At 36.7% G+C, this 22293-nt stretch overlaps 1 protein-coding gene across 1 annotated transcript; it reads left to right on the top strand.

Moving 5' to 3' along the window:
- Positions 1-5109: 5109 nt before the first annotated feature.
- GCK72_015338 (uncharacterized protein) lies at positions 5110-5414 on the top strand (the record flags this gene model as incomplete). The annotated part of the gene is made up of 2 exons (XM_053730793.1): positions 5110-5172; positions 5265-5414. 2 exons carry the CDS (start codon positions 5110-5112, stop codon positions 5412-5414), a joined length of 213 nt encoding a protein of 70 aa, XP_053585565.1.
- Positions 5415-22293: the final 16879 nt, after the last annotated feature.

The following is a 22293-nucleotide window of genomic DNA, read 5'->3' as shown; positions in this document are numbered from 1 at the left end:
TCGACTGAACTGGAATAGAGTTGTACATCTTGAAGACTCGGCGTTATTTATAAGTAATCACTGACAGGTTATGTAGCATGGCAACCATCAAAAATTAATGTTCTTACAGAACTCCTAATACCTGACATTTCACTAAATTTTATGTGAACAAAAATCACAATTTCTTATCAATGAATTTTCAAGAAGTACAACAGAGAGGAAAATTATATTGCAAAAAGGGTCACTAACTTTTGAAGCCATAAAGTGTTCTCCCAATCTTTTGCCGGTACTTTTCAAAAGTTCACTGATAAGCAATGTAATGATCACAGGAAACAAAGAATTTGTAGGTTTTGTAATGATTTGAACTTTGGATTGCCTTGCATTTCTTTTTTTACTGTTTCAGAAACATTGAAAACAGGATTTGAAAAATTTCGTTTTTAGTATGGTATTTGCATTTTGTTTCGTTCTTTATCTTTCAAACTGAAACTTACTGGATTTTGTGGAAAATTCAAGAATTTTAGAAAATTTTTGAAACGGAAAATTTTTTGATAGACACATTAACCGTGATTAGTTGCATTTTTTTTAAAATAAATAACCATTTATTTACATATGGAATAACCAAAAACGATTAGTTCTCTAGGCTTATATAGGTCGATCTTCTTGCCACGTTTGACCTCAGGGTTTGGCGGTCACTAGGCTAGGCCATGGACATCTGTCCCGATCGCTGCCCTTCTACGGTCCATCGATGACACACGATCTTCAGCACGTCTAACAACACACCTCCACGGTGGTTTCCAGCACGATCCACACATCATGGTGTATCTCACAGCATCGATGCCTTCCTCACGACACCTCCTCACTCTGCCGCATCTCCGATCGGCTTCAAGGGGATCCTCTGTTCTCGAGCCCAATGCTCTCCAGCCCTTCGACGGCTCTCTCACGACCCAACGAAGCCGATATCACGTCCAACACGATCGGGGTATCCAAATGTGGCTCCAATCGTCTCCCTGCGAACCTACCAAATCCGATTTGTAGTATTCCAGCCGTCCTCGTTGATCCCTTGGGTTGCAGGAGAGTGGAGTATAAATAATCATTTATTTACATATGGGATAACTTTTTGTTACAATACTGTACTCAAGACAATCTATTAAAATACATCGTTGGATACATACTACATATAAGTTATCTCACTTTTTCAGAAAATTTTATAGCAGTAATTTATTGCATTTTTTATTTCACAAGCGTTTACAATTCATTGAAAGTGTCAGTTATTACCGGTGTCTGTCAATATTATTTCCGATTCAAGAATTTTTCAAATTTCTTAAATTTTTAGCAAAACCCGATGTACAATATATTCAAACTAATTTTGTAAACTTTAAAACCTCTTGTTTTTGATTTGCAATTCTTCGGTAGTGATGACTCATGAAAAATCATTCAATCCGTTTCACTGTTTAGCATTGTATTCATTGCCTAATCTAAATTCTGGAAGTCATGGTGTTTTTAAATTTTTTGGTGAAAAATAAGGCCCGAAGTATGCTCAATTTAAAATTATTTCAATGACCTTGAAATTGTTAATGATTTGAGAATACTGTTTGATTATTTTCTATTTTTGGTTTTATTTTTTTAGAAACAAGGTTGAATTCAAAGAATCTAGACAATTTCGGGAATTAGTTGAAGAATGTAAAATTTTATTTTGTGAATGTTTTGAAACAGATTTTTTTTAAATTTGAAAAAATAAAGTTTATCATCCAAAAAACATACAAAATATGTTTTTTTAGTTTCTAATCCTATAATTTTTGACTTTGGTCACACTGATCAAACTTAAAATAAATGGAATCGACTGCTGAAATCAATTAGTCTAACAACAATTTGTTGAAACAGTAAACATGAATAATTTTTGAGTTTCAGCGTAGAAGCTATTCATACTAGAGTCATGAAACTAGATTATTGTTAAAGCAAGAGTTTTACAATAATTTATTTTATGCTTCAGAAAATTATCTGATTCATTTCCAATATTATTCTGCAAATAATTTGTGACAGTACATTTTTCGAAATTGAAAATTATTGTTACCGTTTCAAAAAAAAACAGAACATAAATGTGAGTGCACAAGGATAATAATACCGGTAATTAAGCAGCTTAATTAAGCTTCTACAAATGAATTATTCTTGTTGTCAATAAAAAAATATTTCGGAACAGGACATTTTTATAACTGAAAAAATATTTATTCTGTTCGAAACTTTTCACTGGTGCACTTTTCTACTTCATGTTTACATCTGATTAATTACCTTGTGAATTATGAAAAGTAGCAACCGAATTTTTAATTTAACGTCCAATGTTCAAATTTCAGTGAGCCAGAACACTTTACATTGAAACATCTTTTATTTGAGAAATTCGATGTACAAGCCGAACTCGTTTCATTAATCTTACTATCAGTTTATCAACTTCACTGACTTTTCGATCTCTTCTGGAACAGTAAATCTCTGAAACAACACATTTTGCTCATCATATATAACTTTAGGCTTATTTTGAAACAGAAAAAAAGTGTGTCCGGAATACTGTTTTTCGCCAGGCCTCAAAAATTGGAAGTAATTGAGCTGAAGATAATTATTATGTTTTATTTGCAAAAAATGTTTTGCTTAAGTTTTCGAACCATCCATGTCTTTTAGATTGATCACAGACGCGTTATTGCGGAATAAAACATACATTTTTTGAAACAGAAATTTTTTGAAAAGTTTTAGAGCGTGATTTTTTAAGCTAATTTTTCTGGACTGAAGGCTTGAGCGTGTTCATAAAATGCTATATATTCAATCAGATTTCAATTTTTGTCAGTTTTAGAAAAGAGAGGTGAAGCATCCAAATGAGTTTAGCTCCCTTCAAAGGTTCTTCTGAAACAGTAAATTTGATTTACCAGATTCTTAACTTAACAAATATTTTGTTTTTTATTCCGGGTATTGAAAAAAAAACTTATATTAAGAACTGTACATACGGATTGCTTGACAAAATGATAATAATAGCAAATTAACTGGAAAATGTTTTCTAAAGTTTAGAAACAGAAAAAATTGTATTATTTCAGCAAAAGCTGTTCCTAGACGAGGACAAACATGAGGCTACTAACGACAAATTTCGAAAGTGCTGAAGTGGCTGGAACAACTCGAATTCTCATTGAGTCTAGATAGCAGAGTTGTACGAAATGTCATTTTTCAGTTTCCGGAATCCGGAATCCGGAACCGGAATCAAATTTTCGAAATTCGGAATCCGGAATCCGGAACGGGACTGACAAAAAAAACCCTGAATTCCGGAATTCGGAATGATTCGATAAATTTGCAAGGTCAAGTGATTTTTTCGAGTGTTTTCGATGATATATAAAGTTTAAAACTACTTTTTAAGACCAAAACCGAAAAATTATTACTATAGCTGTCTTTTAAACACAAAGCAATTTCAAAGTTTCAACTTCTGTATTCCGGAAAAAGGAAACTCAACCGGTTTTCCTCCTTCACGTCTCTTTATGAATCTTATTTGTATTAAACCCAAGTGCTCTGACTTTTTTTCCCACACCATTCCCATCTGGAATGCCATTACCTCCCAAACTTCATATTTTCTCTCACCTTCCGAGTTCTATACCCTAATCTCATCCAGTATTACACGCTATTAGAGCCTATTCTAAGAATAAGAATAAATACAATACAATACTTTTTATCAGTATTACCAAATCTTGACCCGAAAAAAACGATTTCAACTATCATTTGTTAAATTTTTTAAAAACTATGTATCAAAAACATGTTTGGATCTCCACTAGATCACAGAATTCGAAATTAGTTTTTTTTTCCAGAAAAATTGAAACAGAAAAATTTTCCAATTTTTTTTTTGAAAATTGTATTTTTCGTTTTTGTTGGCAAAATTAAGCCTCGTGGCGTTCTAACACTAGTAATTTTGACCAATGACAACTATTATTTTTTGTTCATTAGGAACTTATTATTAAAATAATCAACCAATTTGTCCTATAATAAAAACCTCATCGTCTGAATTAATATTCAACAAGATTTCAGTAATTGAAGGACTGTACTTCTGATACTGAAAACTGTTCTCTAATTTATTTGAAACAGTGATATTATTGTTCATATATACGTCATGATATTCGAACAAGGTTTTTGTCGTTTTTTAAAATTTAAAAGTGACTTTTAAAAAAATTTTTAGCACAAATTAATTTGAATTCAAATATTTCTAACAAATAATTAGAAACTAACCATTTCAGTTTACAGTGGGCGGTAAAGGAAAGGGTAACGTCCCTTTCCAAATTTGATGGAATATCAAATTTTTGTGAAATAGAATTTTTTTTTTCAGTTTAAAAATTTTTTCCAAATTTGGTACAACGATTTGTGCCACTTTATTTTTATTTTTGAGAAGCTATGCACAAATCTTGATTAAATCTTGAGGAAACATAAATATGTTTCAATTTATTCAACTACTGGTAGACTTTAATAATCCGGACTTCAAAATATATGTCGAGTGCAAGTTATATATTATAAAAATGAATGTTATGAATGATTAGAAGTGTTTTTAACTTTTTCCATTTCAGAAACATTTTCTAAACAATTTGAGTAATTTTTTTCAGTTTTATTCAATATAAACGACCTGAACTAGAATTAGTTGAAAAACAAATTTTGGTGAAACAGAAATACTTTTTTCCCAACAAAGAAAGTTCGAAAAGAATTGAGAAATGTCTAAATTTTTATCAGTGAAGTCATCCCCTTACTCTACCAGGTTTATCAAACTTTCCAAATTTGATGGAATATCAAATTTTTGTGAAATAGAATTTTTTTTTTCCAATTTAAAAATGTTTCCAAATGCCGCTCTTTTTTTCGGATACCACTCTTTTATAATTAAATCTTGATGAAACATTAAAATGTTTCACATTATTCAACTACTGGTTGAGTTTAATTATCCGGCCTTCAAATATAATTAATTGAATATAAAAATTTTCCACTCAAACCTGATAATTCCAGTCGTCACTCACGAGAAGAGCCGTATTCAAACCGATTGGCCCCCTCCTTGCCCATGCTCAACTCTTCGGAGCAACTGCCGAATCGACTTCAGTTGATGTTCCGAAGACGTGGGAATACAGTATTGCAATGTGTCTCCTCTCTGCACTTTTCAAAATTGGACGCATTCTTATTCAACATTTCATTGGGGATGTAAGTTTGTACTGAGCGCTTCCATAATAATAATACAAAGTTAAAACATTTTTTCCAAAATTTCAGAAACAGAAAAAATTGTTTTATTTCAGCAAAAGATGTCCCTAGACGAGGACATCGAGTTTTCTCTCGACAAACACCATCCAGCAAAGAATTTTGGAAATTTCGAAAGTGCTGAAGTGGCTGGAACAACTCGAATGCTCAATGAGTCTAGATACTCGAAAATTGAAAATATTGACTGACTTATCGATTACTGCTCTTTTGAATAAATATAATAAAATTAATCTCTGAGTCTTATTGAAAAACGTTGTAGAAACATTTTGTTGAAAATTTTCTGAAACGGATAATTTTTCTACTGTTTCAGCAAATTAGTTAGTTTTTAGAGCATATCGGCGTTTTTGCAAGCGGTTATTTGTGTTTCACACTTTTGTGAAACAGCACTTTATCTATATCTTCCCGATCGGTTTTCGAATTTTCTAACTTTTTATTAGTATACCAAGATCTTAAGCCAATGGAAACATGTTTCATTGTTTTTTATTTAAGTTATCATGAAACAGAATCTATATTCTCTCAAAAATTTTGGGTATCCACCTGATACGACGCCAATAAGAGCGTTGTTGTCAACAGCAACTTTCAGTTCACATTTCAGTGAAACATTATTATTTTTATCAAGTTTTCAATAATGAGTTGAGTCTAATTTTGTCGTATTGTATCAATAGCGTCAATTTTGTGTTCCATACTTCGGATTTTTTACCAATCTAGTATCAATCTTGTATCATTAGCGTCAATGTAGAAATACCAAGTTTGATTCAAATTTTTGTGAAACGGAATTTATTTTATCAATATTTCACTTTTGAGTTGAGTCTAATTATCCGACTAACAAAAATCAATTCCTGAACGATTTGAAACTTGTTAATTTTTTTCAGTGTTAACAGATCTTGACCCCATAGAAACGACTTTGACTATCATTTGTTACATATGAAAATATTTTGAAACAGAAACGGCCTTTCAAGAAACATGTATGGATCTCCACTAGATCAGATTAAGTTTTTCTGAAATCACTGTAAATTTCACTGTAAATTTTTTGAAGTGATGCATCGAATTTCAGCTGGCTCCCAAAAAAATTCTACAACACGAAAATTGAATTTTCTTTTAAAATCTATTAGAGTATGTCAAGAACTACTAGAAACAGTGAAAAAACGATGCGAGTCTGACCTACAACGATCTCAACGTGACATTTTTCTGTTCGAAGCAAAACTTTTTTTCACTTTTCTGAGAAAACTAAAAATTTGAGTGAAACGAAAGTGTGTTCATTGAATTCTACGTACTCGATTACATAGGGATAAAAAGTTTTCATCCTGTTTTATCGTACTGGGCTCTCAGGGCAGTCCCCCAAACAATTCAATAACCTCCCCATGACGTCCCAGGAGAAGAAAATGAAAAACTCCGCCCACGTTCATTGCGGTCCCTACCCATTCATTACGATTTTTTAAAGTTTCGAGACTTTTCTTAAATTTTCGGACGAAAATAACTTTAAAATTAAATATTGGTAAGATGTCAGAGCAGTTTGATTATCGAAGCGTCCATTTTTTTGAGCTACGCGGTTTTCACTTCATAAGATGCCAGTAGAATGTAAGTAAAACTTTACACACAGCCTCCAAAGAGAAATTTTATATCCTAAGGGTGACGTCACCCGGTACACCTGTGTACTTGTAATTTTCTGAAAAAAGACCTGTAACACTTACCTGTGATTTATCATACCCCTGTTCATAATTGCCAGGAACGTGAGTACCTTATCTGTGCAGCTGTATACCGTATATCTGTTTACATATAAGTAAAAAATTCTCTGAATACAAATTCTGTAACACCTTACCCCCACCATACATCTGTATACCTACTTACCTGTACACCTGTTAATCAAAAATTCCGTATCATTTTTAAATGGTGGAGGAAGTCAATGATGAAGAAATTATCCCGTTTTTGTTAGTTTTGAACATAAATTTGTTGATTCCTAGATCGGGAGGATTCAAACCCGCGTCTACTGAAGAAAACCTCAGCCCGGATAAGTATAGACTATTACAGCGCCATGCTCGATCAGTCTAACCGGAACCGACACAGATAAGAATGGTGGGGGAAGTTAATAATACCAAAAGTTATCCAGTTTTTGAAAGATTTAATTCAAAATTGTTCAAAACTATCCCATTTTTGGGAGGTTTAATTCAAAATTATTCAAAATTATCCCGTTTTTGGGAGATTTAATTATAGTTGTTTCATTTCTAACCCGGGAGGATTCAAACCCGCGTCTACTGAAGCGAACCTCAGCCCGGATAAGTATAGACTATTACAGCGCCATGCTCGATCAGTCTAACCGGAACCGACACAGATAAGAATGGTGGGGGAAGTTAATAATACCAAAAGTTATCCAGTTTTTGAAAGATTTAATTCAAAATTGTTCAAAACTATCCCATTTTTGGGAGGTTTAATTCAAAATTATTCAAAATTATCCCGTTTTTGGGAGATTTAATTCAAAATTGTTCAAAATTGTCCCGTTTTTGGGAGGTTTAATTCAAAATTGTTCAAAATTATCCCGTTTTTGGGAGATTTAATTATAGTTGTTTCATTTCTAACCCGGGAGGATTCAAACCCGCGTCTACTGAAGCGAACCTCAGCCCGGATAAGTATAGACTATTACAGCGCCATGCTCGATCAGTCTAACCGGAACCGACACAGATAAGAATGGTTGGGGAAGTTAATAATACAAAAATTATCCAGTTTTTGAAAGATTTAATTCAAAATTGTTCAAAATTATCCCATTTTTGAAAGATTTAATTCAAAATTGTTCAAAATTATCCCGTTTTTGGGAGATTTAATTATAGTTGTTTCATTTCTAACCCGGGAGGATTCAAACCCGCGTCTACTGAAGCGAACCTCAGCCCGGATAAGTATAGACTATTACAGCGCCATGCTCGATCAGTCTAACCGGAACCGACACAGATAAGAATGGTTGGGGAAGTTAATAATACAAAAATTATCCAGTTTTTGAAAGATTTAATTCAAAATTGTTCAAAATTATCCCATTTTTGAAAGATTTAATTCAAAATTGTTCAAAATTATCCCGTTTTTGGGAGATTTAATTATAGTTGTTTCATTTCTAACCCGGGAGGATTCAAACCCGCGTCTACTGAAGCGAACCTCAGCCCGGATAAGTATAGACTATTACAGCGCCATGCTCGATCAGTCTAACCGGAACCGACACAGATAAGAATGGTTGGGGAAGTTAATAATACAAAAATTATCCAGTTTTTGAAAGATTTAATTCAAAATTGTTCAAAATTATCCCATTTTTGAAAGATTTAATTCAAAATTGTTCAAAATTATCCCGTTTTTGGGAGATTTAATTATAGTTGTTTCATTTCTAACCCGGGAGGATTCAAACCCGCGTCTACTGAAGCGAACCTCAGCCCGGATAAGTATAGACTATTACAGCGCCATGCTCGATCAGTCTAACCGGAACCGACACAGATAAGAATGGTTGGGGAAGTTAATAATACAAAAATTATCCAGTTTTTGAAAGATTTAATTCAAAATTGTTCAAAATTATCCCATTTATGAAAGATTTAATTCAAAATTGTTTAAAATTATCCCATTTATGAAAGATTTAATTCAAAATTGTTCAAAATTATCCCATTTATGAAAGATTTAATTCAAAATTGTTCAAAATTATCCCGTTTTTGGGAGATTTAATTATAGTTGTTTCATTTCTAACCCGGGAGGATTCAAACCCGCGTCTACTGAAGCGAACCTCAGCCCGGATAAGTATAGACTATTACAGCGCCATGCTCGATCAGTCTAACCGGAACCGACACAGATAAGAATGGTTGGGGAAGTTAATAATACAAAAATTATCCAGTTTTTGAAAGATTTAATTCAAAATTGTTCAAAATTATCCCATTTTTGAAAGATTTAATTCAAAATTGTTCAAAATTATCCCGTTTTTGGGAGATTTAATTATAGTTGTTTCATTTCTAACCCGGGAGGATTCAAACCCGCGTCTACTGAAGCGAACCTCAGCCCGGATAAGTATAGACTATTACAGCGCCATGCTCGATCAGTCTAACCGGAACCGACACAGATAAGAATGGTTGGGGAAGTTAATAATACAAAAATTATCCAGTTTTTGAAAGATTTAATTCAAAATTGTTCAAAATTATCCCATTTTTGAAAGATTTAATTCAAAATTGTTCAAAATTATCCCGTTTTTGGGAGATTTAATTATAGTTGTTTCATTTCTAACCCGGGAGGATTCAAACCCGCGTCTACTGAAGCGAACCTCAGCCCGGATAAGTATAGACTATTACAGCGCCATGCTCGATCAGTCTAACCGGAACCGACACAGATAAGAATGGTTGGGGAAGTTAATAATACAAAAATTATCCAGTTTTTGAAAGATTTAATTCAAAATTGTTCAAAATTATCCCATTTTTGAAAGATTTAATTCAAAATTGTTCAAAATTATCCCGTTTTTGGGAGATTTAATTATAGTTGTTTCATTTCTAACCCGGGAGGATTCAAACCCGCGTCTACTGAAGCGAACCTCAGCCCGGATAAGTATAGACTATTACAGCGCCATGCTCGATCAGTCTAACCGGAACCGACACAGATAAGAATGGTTGGGGAAGTTAATAATACAAAAATTATCCAGTTTTTGAAAGATTTAATTCAAAATTGTTCAAAATTATCCCATTTTTGAAAGATTTAATTCAAAATTGTTCAAAATTATCCCGTTTTTGGGAGATTTAATTATAGTTGTTTCATTTCTAACCCGGGAGGATTCAAACCCGCGTCTACTGAAGCGAACCTCAGCCCGGATAAGTATAGACTATTACAGCGCCATGCTCAATCAGTCTAACCGGAACCGACACAGATAAGAATGGTTGGGGAAGTTAATAATACAAAAATTATCCAGTTTTTGAAAGATTTAATTCAAAATTGTTCAAAATTATCCCATTTTTGAAAGATTTAATTCAAAATTGTTCAAAATTATCCCGTTTTTGGGAGATCTAATTATAGTTGTTTCATTTCTAACCCGGGAGGATTCAAACCCGCGTCTACTGAAGCGAACCTCAGCCCGGATAAGTATAGACTATTACAGCGCCATGCTCGATCAGTCTAACCGGAACCGACACAGATAAGAATGGTTGGGGAAGTTAATAATACAAAAATTATCCAGTTTTTGAAAGATTTAATTCAAAATTGTTCAAAATTATCCCATTTTTGAAAGATTTAATTCAAAATTGTTCAAAATTATCCCGTTTTTGGGAGATTTAATTATAGTTGTTTCATTTCTAACCCGGGAGGATTCAAACCCGCGTCTACTGAAGCGAACCTCAGCCCGGATAAGTATAGACTATTACAGCGCCATGCTCGATCAGTCTAACCGGAACCGACACAGATAAGAATGGTTGGGGAAGTTAATAATACAAAAATTATCCAGTTTTTGAAAGATTTAATTCAAAATTGTTCAAAATTATCCCATTTTTGAAAGATTTAATTCAAAATTGTTCAAAATTATCCCGTTTTTGGGAGATTTAATTATAGTTGTTTCATTTCTAACCCGGGAGGATTCAAACCCGCGTCTACTGAAGCGAACCTCAGCCCGGATAAGTATAGACTATTACAGCGCCATGCTCGATCAGTCTAACCGGAACCGACACAGATAAGAATGGTTGGGGAAGTTAATAATACAAAAATTATCCAGTTTTTGAAAGATTTAATTCAAAATTGTTCAAAATTATCCCATTTTTGAAAGATTTAATTCAAAATTGTTCAAAATTATCCCGTTTTTGGGAGATTTAATTATAGTTGTTTCATTTCTAACCCGGGAGGATTCAAACCCGCGTCTACTGAAGCGAACCTCAGCCCGGATAAGTATAGACTATTACAGCGCCATGCTCAATCAGTCTAACCGGAACCGACACAGATAAGAATGGTTGGGGAAGTTAATAATACAAAAATTATCCAGTTTTTGAAAGATTTAATTCAAAATTGTTCAAAATTATCCCATTTTTGAAAGATTTAATTCAAAATTGTTCAAAATTATCCCGTTTTTGGGAGATCTAATTATAGTTGTTTCATTTCTAACCCGGGAGGATTCAAACCCGCGTCTACTGAAGCGAACCTCAGCCCGGATAAGTATAGACTATTACAGCGCCATGCTCGATCAGTCTAACCGGAACCGACACAGATAAGAATGGTTGGGGAAGTTAATAATACAAAAATTATCCAGTTTTTGAAAGATTTAATTCAAAATTGTTCAAAATTATCCCATTTATGAAAGATTTAATTCAAAATTGTTCAAAATTATCCCGTTTTTGGGAGATCTAATTATAGTTGTTTCATTTCTAACCCGGGAGGATTCAAACCCGCGTCTACTGAAGCGAACCTCAGCCCGGATAAGTATAGACTATTACAGCGCCATGCTCGATCAGTCTAACCGGAACCGACACAGATAAGAATGGTTGGGGAAGTTAATAATACAAAAATTATCCAGTTTTTGAAAGATTTAATTCAAAATTGTTCAAAATTATCCCATTTTTGAAAGATTTAATTCAAAATTGTTCAAAATTATCCCGTTTTTGGGAGATTTAATTATAGTTGTTTCATTTCTAACCCGGGAGGATTCAAACCCGCGTCTACTGAAGCGAACCTCAGCCCGGATAAGTATAGACTATTACAGCGCCATGCTCAATCAGTCTAACCGGAACCGACACAGATAAGAATGGTTGGGGAAGTTAATAATACAAAAATTATCCAGTTTTTGAAAGATTTAATTCAAAATTGTTCAAAATTATCCCATTTTTGAAAGATTTAATTCAAAATTGTTCAAAATTATCCCGTTTTTGGGAGATCTAATTATAGTTGTTTCATTTCTAACCCGGGAGGATTCAAACCCGCGTCTACTGAAGCGAACCTCAGCCCGGATAAGTATAGACTATTACAGCGCCATGCTCGATCAGTCTAACCGGAACCGACACAGATAAGAATGGTTGGGGAAGTTAATAATACAAAAATTATCCAGTTTTTGAAAGATTTAATTCAAAATTGTTCAAAATTATCCCATTTTTGAAAGATTTAATTCAAAATTGTTCAAAATTATCCCGTTTTTGGGAGATTTAATTATAGTTGTTTCATTTCTAACCCGGGAGGATTCAAACCCGCGTCTACTGAAGCGAACCTCAGCCCGGATAAGTATAGACTATTACAGCGCCATGCTCAATCAGTCTAACCGGAACCGACACAGATAAGAATGGTTGGGGAAGTTAATAATACAAAAATTATCCAGTTTTTGAAAGATTTAATTCAAAATTGTTCAAAATTATCCCATTTTTGAAAGATTTAATTCAAAATTGTTCAAAATTATCCCGTTTTTGGGAGATCTAATTATAGTTGTTTCATTTCTAACCCGGGAGGATTCAAACCCGCGTCTACTGAAGCGAACCTCAGCCCGGATAAGTATAGACTATTACAGCGCCATGCTCGATCAGTCTAACCGGAACCGACACAGATAAGAATGGTTGGGGAAGTTAATAATACAAAAATTATCCAGTTTTTGAAAGATTTAATTCAAAATTGTTCAAAATTATCCCATTTATGAAAGATTTAATTCAAAATTGTTCAAAATTATCCCGTTTTTGGGAGATCTAATTATAGTTGTTTCATTTCTAACCCGGGAGGATTCAAACCCGCGTCTACTGAAGCGAACCTCAGCCCGGATAAGTATAGACTATTACAGCGCCATGCTCGATCAGTCTAACCGGAACCGACACAGATAAGAATGGTTGGGGAAGTTAATAATACAAAAATTATCCAGTTTTTGAAAGATTTAATTCAAAATTGTTCAAAATTATCCCATTTTTGAAAGATTTAATTCAAAATTGTTCAAAATTATCCCGTTTTTGGGAGATTTAATTATAGTTGTTTCATTTCTAACCCGGGAGGATTCAAACCCGCGTCTACTGAAGCGAACCTCAGCCCGGATAAGTATAGACTATTACAGCGCCATGCTCAATCAGTCTAACCGGAACCGACACAGATAAGAATGGTTGGGGAAGTTAATAATACAAAAATTATCCAGTTTTTGAAAGATTTAATTCAAAATTGTTCAAAATTATCCCATTTTTGAAAGATTTAATTCAAAATTGTTCAAAATTATCCCGTTTTTGGGAGATCTAATTATAGTTGTTTCATTTCTAACCCGGGAGGATTCAAACCCGCGTCTACTGAAGCGAACCTCAGCCCGGATAAGTATAGACTATTACAGCGCCATGCTCGATCAGTCTAACCGGAACCGACACAGATAAGAATGGTTGGGGAAGTTAATAATACAAAAATTATCCAGTTTTTGAAAGATTTAATTCAAAATTGTTCAAAATTATCCCATTTTTGAAAGATTTAATTCAAAATTGTTCAAAATTATCCCGTTTTTGGGAGATCTAATTATAGTTGTTTCATTTCTAACCCGGGAGGATTCAAACCCGCGTCTACTGAAGCGAACCTCAGCCCGGATAAGTATAGACTATTACAGCGCCATGCTCGATCAGTCTAACCGGAACCGACACAGATAAGAATGGTTGGGGAAGTTAATAATACAAAAATTATCCAGTTTTTGAAAGATTTAATTCAAAATTGTTCAAAATTATCCCATTTTTGAAAGATTTAATTCAAAATTGTTCAAAATTATCCCGTTTTTGGGAGATTTAATTATAGTTGTTTCATTTCTAACCCGGGAGGATTCAAACCCGCGTCTACTGAAGCGAACCTCAGCCCGGATAAGTATAGACTATTACAGCGCCATGCTCAATCAGTCTAACCGGAACCGACACAGATAAGAATGGTTGGGGAAGTTAATAATACAAAAATTATCCAGTTTTTGAAAGATTTAATTCAAAATTGTTCAAAATTATCCCATTTTTGAAAGATTTAATTCAAAATTGTTCAAAATTATCCCGTTTTTGGGAGATCTAATTATAGTTGTTTCATTTCTAACCCGGGAGGATTCAAACCCGCGTCTACTGAAGCGAACCTCAGCCCGGATAAGTATAGACTATTACAGCGCCATGCTCGATCAGTCTAACCGGAACCGACACAGATAAGAATGGTTGGGGAAGTTAATAATACAAAAGTTATCCAGTTTTTGAAAGATTTAATTCAAAATTGTTCAAAATTATCCCATTTATGAAAGATTTAATTCAAAATTGTTTAAAATTATCCCATTTATGAAAGATTTAATTCAAAATTGTTCAAAATTATCCCATTTATGAAAGATTTAATTCAAAATTGTTCAAAATTATCCCGTTTTTGGGAGATTTAATTATAGTTGTTTCATTTCTAACCCGGGAGGATTCAAACCCGCGTCTACTGAAGCGAACCTCAGCCCGGATAAGTATAGACTATTACAGCGCCATGCTCGATCAGTCTAACCGGAACCGACACAGATAAGAATGGTTGGGGAAGTTAATAATACAAAAATTATCCAGTTTTTGAAAGATTTAATTCAAAATTGTTCAAAATTATCCCATTTATGAAAGATTTAATTCAAAATTGTTCAAAATTATCCCGTTTTTGGGAGATCTAATTATAGTTGTTTCATTTCTAACCCGGGAGGATTCAAACCCGCGTCTACTGAAGCGAACCTCAGCCCGGATAAGTATAGACTATTACAGCGCCATGCTCGATCAGTCTAACCGGAACCGACACAGATAAGAATGGTTGGGGAAGTTAATAATACAAAAGTTATCCAGTTTTTGAAAGATTTAATTCAAAATTGTTCAAAATTATCCCGTTTTTGGGAGATTTAATTATAGTTGTTTCATTTCTAACCCGGGAGGATTCAAACCCGCGTCTACTGAAGCGAACCTCAGCCCGGATAAGTATAGACTATTACAGCGCCATGCTCGATCAGTCTAACCGGAACCGACACAGATAAGAATGGTTGGGGAAGTTAATAATACAAAAATTATCCAGTTTTAGAAAGATTTAATTCAAAATTGTTCAAAATTATCCCATTTTTGAAAGATTTAATTCAAAATTGTTCAAAATTATCCCGTTTTTGGGAGATCTAATTATAGTTGTTTCATTTCTAACCCGGGAGGATTCAAACCCGCGTCTACTGAAGCGAACCTCAGCCCGGATAAGTATAGACTATTACAGCGCCATGCTCGATCAGTCTAACCGGAACCGACACAGATAAGAATGGTTGGGGAAGTTAATAATACAAAAATTATCCAGTTTTTGAAAGATTTAATTCAAAATTGTTCAAAATTATCCCATTTATGAAAGATTTAATTCAAAATTGTTTAAAATTATCCCATTTATGAAAGATTTAATTCAAAATTGTTCAAAATTATCCCGTTTTTGGGAGATTTAATTATAGTTGTTTCATTTCTAACCCGGGAGGATTCAAACCCGCGTCTACTGAAGCGAACCTCAGCCCGGATAAGTATAGACTATTACAGCGCCATGCTCGATCAGTCTAACCGGAACCGACACAGATAAGAATGGTTGGGGAAGTTAATAATACAAAAGTTATCCAGTTTTTGAAAGATTTAATTCAAAATTGTTCAAAATTATCCCATTTATGAAAGATTTAATTCAAAATTGTTCAAAATTATCCCGTTTTTGGGAGATTTAATTATAGTTGTTTCATTTCTAACCCGGGAGGATTCAAACCCGCGTCTACTGAAGCGAACCTCAGCCCGGATAAGTATAGACTATTACAGCGCCATGCTCGATCAGTCTAACCGGAACCGACACAGATAAGAATGGTTGGGGAAGTTAATAATACAAAAGTTATCCAGTTTTTGAAAGATTTAATTCAAAATTGTTCAAAATTATCCCGTTTTTGGGAGATTTAATTATAGTTGTTTCATTTCTAACCCGGGAGGATTCAAACCCGCGTCTACTGAAGCGAACCTCAGCCCGGATAAGTATAGACTATTACAGCGCCATGCTCGATCAGTCTAACCGGAACCGACACAGATAAGAATGGTTGGGGAAGTTAATAATACAAAAGTTATCCAGTTTTTGAAAGATTTAATTCAAAATTGTTCAAAATTATCCCGTTTTTGGGAGATTTAATTATAGTTGTTTCATTTCTAACCCGGGAGGATTGCGTCATTCACGCAGAAGAGACAGTTGTCAACGTAAATGTTGTCCTTGATCTCTTTATTGCGATCGTGCGGATTATTGTCCAGATGATGGGTGATATATGCTGCAAGTTGGAAGGGGCTGCTAGCAACTCCGAATGGGATACGTGTGAATCGATATACTTGGATATTATCGGCTGTTGCGGGTGCTGTTACGTCTTTCAGCCAAAGAAACATTGTCACATTACGGAATTCAGGTTGAAGTCTGGCTTGATGGAACGCCTTTTTGATGTCAACTACCACAATGATTGGTGGTGCTTCAGTCTGACTAGAATTCCGAATATAGGAGTGATCATGCTAGTCCCGGCGTATATTCATTCAATGAGAGTTCGCCGGCAGCGTGGCTGGAGGCGTCCAAGACAATGCGTAGCTTGGTTGTCATCGAATCTTCTTTTACTACGCAACGATGCGGGATGTTGTACTTTGGACTTTTGACTTTCAGCATCTCCGGTGTAGCCTTTTCAATATAGCCAGCGATTTCTTGATCGATGATAATCTTCGCGTACTTTTCGAGAAGATCTTTGCCTCTCTTCAAAGTCACAAGAAGACTTACTAATCTTTTGAACGCTACTGCATGATTGTCAGCTAGACGTACTTGGTTGCCATTGTAGGGAAGTGCTACTTCCAGTTGTCCGTCTTTGTTGAATTTGACGGTTTTGTTGAATTCAACAAGTAGATCGATAGTGGTTTTCTTGAGATCATCGGATACAGTTATGTTCTCGTTTCCCAGATTCTCAACTCTGTACATTTGGGCAACAAGATACGTTAGCTTTGTCATGGCGTCTTCAGGTTCACAGCTGTTCAGAATAGTGTTGGCTATGTTGATTGTTGATTGATACTCGTCAGATTGTAGCGAATGGTGTCCAGGTGACCATAGGTCTAGCCTCGGCACAGGGTGGATCAAAATTCCGAGTTGAGTTTGCTGCAGTGCTCTTCCGGATGGAAGAATGTGTTTGCGGTATTGTTGTTGAGCTGAGATCCAGGATAACAGGTCGTTTCCCAGAATCATGTCAATTTTTCGACCGTTGTATTATGCACTGGTTCTGACTCGTTGAGTATCAATTCTATGGCTTGTATATACTGTGAATCTTCTGAAGAACACTTTGGAGCAGCGAACTTCGTATTTGGGAGTATTGGGGTACCTACGATCATAGAAGAAGGTAGATTTTCGGTACCATGTAGGGATACTTGTAAGGCATAAATCTTCGTTCTGGCCAATGGTGGAACAGAATCCTTAAACTGTAAGTTGTGTTTGTTTCAAGATTAGGATTGACTGCGCTTTGGATGTGGCCTCAAGAATGAGGGATAACGATGCGCCCGAACCCGCCAGAGCCAGCAGATGTTGTCCATCTGAGGCCGCTAGACATGGAAACGTTAGGTGGCTGTGGTCGCTATCAGCAATCGATGTAGTCACCTAATGCGGTGGATATCTTGCCAAATATTTGGTAAACAGCAACGTGTCCAATTCATTGGGATCTTTGCCCTCTGACCAGTCGACAGAAACGAGATTTTACGATACGTGATAGTAGTTGGACCAGCAACAAGGCACTTGGTTGTTGGGATTTTGAAGGGAATTGCTGTACTCTCACCACGGTGTGTGGAAACGTCCGATGAATCAATTTCAGATTAACGCCTTTAGTTCCTGGGGCATAGTAGCCTTCCAGTTTGGCGTTGGTGGCAGGATCTGTGTATTCATGCGGATGTTGTGATGCAGCGTAAACTGAATCCCTTCTCTCGGCGTTTGCGCTCTTGTAGCTTTGTTGTCCTGCGGATGCTGTCCGACTCTGATTGGAATTCGTATATTGTACCGCAGCGTATGACTCTGGCAGTTCATTCATTGGAGGCTGATTCATCTGGCTAGTGAATGTATGCTCGATAGTCGTGACTTCCATTTCACTGCTGATGAGATCGAGGATTTGATCGTGAGTGATGTTGTCCTCTCCGATCTCCACCGTATATCTAGCTAGACTTTTCTTGAAGTCTGCTGGAAGTTTTGCTCCAATGGCTCCGCTGACCATGTGATCGGTTGCTGGAACGCCTTTGTCTTTTAGCTGTTGAAGAATTCCGGCTATTTTCCCGACGTCCAAACGCATTGCTTCTGGGTCTGTTTGATGAAACGGCATTTTTTGCAGCTTCGAAATGAAGCTGTGTCTATTGTTTACCTTTCCATAGACCTTCTTCAATGAGCAGAATGTTGTCATGATAGCGTTGTGTGAGGTTTTAGCAAGCGAGATGCAATTCTTTGCTGGACCAGTAATATGATACAGAAGAATGGCATACTCCGCCTCCGCGTTGAAGTTATTGTTCGATAAAACGAACTTTGAATATACATGTTCGAAGAAGTCCAAATTCGTTGTACCATCAAAACGGGCATCCATTCGCTGCTCCAGTTCATGAATCATGCTGATATTATGATGCACAATCTGCTTTTGATTCTCAGCAACCGAATGTATCGCTTGCATGATATCTTGCATGTTTGGAGTATTATTTGCGATTGGTGTCTCGTTATGTTGTGGCACAACTAGAGGGCTTCTGAAGGGTACTGGTGCGCTCAAGATTGGTGTTTCAATGTGTTTTTCAACATTAGTAATGACTGAGGCTCGTGTGCCCGCAGACGTCGAAACCATTTGCATCGTGGCTTGGGCTCTTGTTGCCATAGTGGCTGGAGCAGCGGCTACATTCTTATTCGGAGTCGACGCTGCTATTGGCGATGGTTGAGCAGTGATATGTTGTGGTCTAGCTGCGCGGAGAGCAAGCGCCTGATTCGGCATTGGTGAATGTTCAACATGTGGTTGAGCCAATGTCCTAATATCTTGCGGCTGTTGTGCAAGCTCATTCTGCAGAGAGTAGACACGATCAATGTTTTCAGTCTCTTGAGCAGTTCTCCTTCTGACGTCCTCCTCGTGGGCTCGATGATGTTTGTCTGCATTGATCCTTAGGATACGGTTCTCTTCTTGGAGTCTCAAGTTCATGAACTTGTGACCGGTGGCTAGCTGATCGAAAGCTTCGTAGTCGTAGTCCATTTGAGAGATGTTTCGTGCTGCGGATGATGCGATTGGTCCGGAGCTAGATTGAGACTCAGTGCGGATAGCGGATGGTTGTTCTACAGTTGTGGACTGCATGTTGGTTTGGTGGACGTTGCCCGAAATGCCGCTACCGACTTCGTTAGCTTCCCAATCTGTCATCTTCCTGAGCACCCGTTCCATATGGATCGAATTCAGTGGGGCGACGACCACAAGATGCCAGGACATACTCCAAATTGTTGACGCGGTTGTTGAGGTCAAGTAAGACTTCGTTGGCACCACTGTCATGGAGAGCGTCCGTGACTTCCTTGAGGAATGCGTCTTTATCCTTCGATGCTTGCATCTCAGGTTTATTGCTTTATCTCTCTGTAAAGTCGCTAAGCTCATTGATCTTTTGGATGGCAGTCTTCATATTGAAGGCTAGTTTATCCGTGGGTTCGAGCATTTCAGCGCCAATACTTTTGAGATTTTTGTTTTCGGGAACAGCGAAGAACCACGTCGCCGCTGAAGCTTCAATGAACTCCTTGGCTTCGTTGATGTCCCTCGCGGTAACCATTCTTGGAGGGACCTACAAACGACTGCATAAACGCCGTCGGTTGAGATCGAGATCTTGAGCGGTTGTTGGCTCGTGTATGTGGCACTTCGAATGCCGAAAAAGCGGAGAGCTCTTTGCGGCTTCTTGGCAGCGAATTTGAAGAGCGGCTAATACGGCTAGACATCCTGATGGGGCGCGATTGTGGATGACGATGTAAATCCAGTTAACTGCAAACGGGTCGTTGTCTATCTTGAAGTTGCTTACGCGACAAGCTGCGGTAGAATCTGGAGCCGTGAGATGATGACTAGCTATGATCTTGTGATAACCAGCTCCTCATATGAACACATTTGTGTTGAATGATGTTTGTATGTGTTGATGTTATGAAGTATTTCCAGACAGCGGTGAAACTGTTGGATGATTTGTATATTACACAAGCTGTGCAATATACTGAATGACTGGGGTGGGATTGAGACTCTTCAGTAACCAAGAGCTGCGCAACTCTTGGTGGAAAGTCACCGCGCACCCGTCCGATTCCAGTAGACTGTCGGAATCATCTGGGCAACATAGCTTCATAGGATTCGCCCATTCCGGCTCCGACTGACTGTCGAAGCGTCGAGCATCGGAACCGTAGGTTCGCAAATGCTAGGGAGCCTACTTATAGTGGAAATTCCTCAGTTTCCTTTCGGAGACCGAAACTGAAGAGCAGCTCCTACAATCTGCAGATCAGCGCGACACCAGGTCCGCAATATGTATATCCTCTTGTAGAAGCTGATCAGAGTAAACCTTTATGTCGGTGTCCGATACATAAATGCATCTTCCGCCTAATTTCAGGTAATATGTTACAACTCGGACCAGTTAGGCATATTGATTCTATTAGGAATAAGTTTAGCAGTCAGCGCTGTGGCGCAAAGTTATGTCTTTATTAGATCTTTTGTATGTTGCGCGAACTAGATCAGTGGTTTTCCGTGTTAGTGTCACGGTCGCCCTGTCTATGTTTCACGTACAATATTGTAACTTTGTGCTGCGTATTCTTATAACTAACTTCATCGATATCAATCAATATAGATTTGTTGCAAGAACACGATAAAAACAGCCGACCAGACGGCGTCTTGTCTGCGTTATATCTCATCGTAGTGCGATATTTCTTTGTGAATTTGTTGTTCAAAATTCCTCGGGTACCAACCAAGGATTTGATGTTCGAAATCTCGCTACCAACGTCATTACTCATATAGTCCTCTGCGTATCGGTTAATTACTCCGATACAGACAACCTTCTTTCTGCTACAATCTGTAACTGCCACTTATAGACCTTATTCAGTCAACAAAGTCACGTGCATTGGCTTAATGAGTATTCTGTTGGGTCCTCAGGAGTTGGTGACTCCTTCGGATACTACAATGTCCTGGATACTACTCAGCTTTGACTACCGTCAGCGCTATAGTTTATGTATTCTAGTAACATCTCTATATTTCAATTGTAGCCGAGGCTATAACCTAACTTTCGGAATAACAATCCCAAGTGGGCGAAGTTTCCCTGAACCTAGCCGAAGCTTATGGTCACGTGGGGGATACCTCTATTAAAGTTGGTGAGTTCAATGCAAATTGCACCTTACTCGAGATGTTTGACTACCGGCTCTAAAATGAATTTCACTTCATATGAACCGTCCGTCTGTTGCTACTGACTGATGTTATAAAACAAATGTTTTGTCGTGCAGAAGCGGATGGAGTTTGCCACAGAGCATGTGATGTTTTGATGGTAGAACGTGTACTCTTTGTGGACTTTGATGATGTCTGCTTCATGAGCAGTCTTGTTGGTGCCTATACTCAATGTATAGGTCTTCTGAAGGTTGACGTTGGCCAAAAAGACAAACGTCTGTATTGTGGATGATGTGTCATCTCATTTAATGTGCAAATATGTTTTGCGGATTAGTGAAAATTTATTTGGGTTTGTCATCCCCGTGATTCTGATACTCTTTGAGTAATCAGTGTGTACCTATATGGTGTTGTTGTAGCTAAAATTTGTTGCTGAAAGTTTGTGTTCGAGAGAGCACCTCTTGTTGCGTAAGCCATCATCTCATCCTCTCTGAACGTTCTGTGATTCCACCTGAAACAGATGTATCCGGCAGTGTATTCTCCTCATGAATCTCAAAAAAACGCTGGAAGTTGTACGAGATAACAGTTTAATATCTTTATTCAAATGAGCATTCGCTCTGAAAGAAACACAACAATTATGTCCATATGGTGGAGCAATCATAACACTTCTACAAGGAGAACAGTGGTAACCAACAAATAGAGAAACAAGATTTAACATTTCAGCGGAATCTGAGCCCATAGTGCGGATGGTGACGACTTCTATGACTGGA

Source organism: Caenorhabditis remanei, chromosome IV (genome assembly GCF_010183535.1).
Source record: "Caenorhabditis remanei strain PX506 chromosome IV, whole genome shotgun sequence".
NCBI classification, from domain to species: Eukaryota; Metazoa; Nematoda; class Chromadorea; order Rhabditida; family Rhabditidae; genus Caenorhabditis; species Caenorhabditis remanei.
This window is presented reverse-complemented; position numbering and strand designations above follow the sequence as displayed.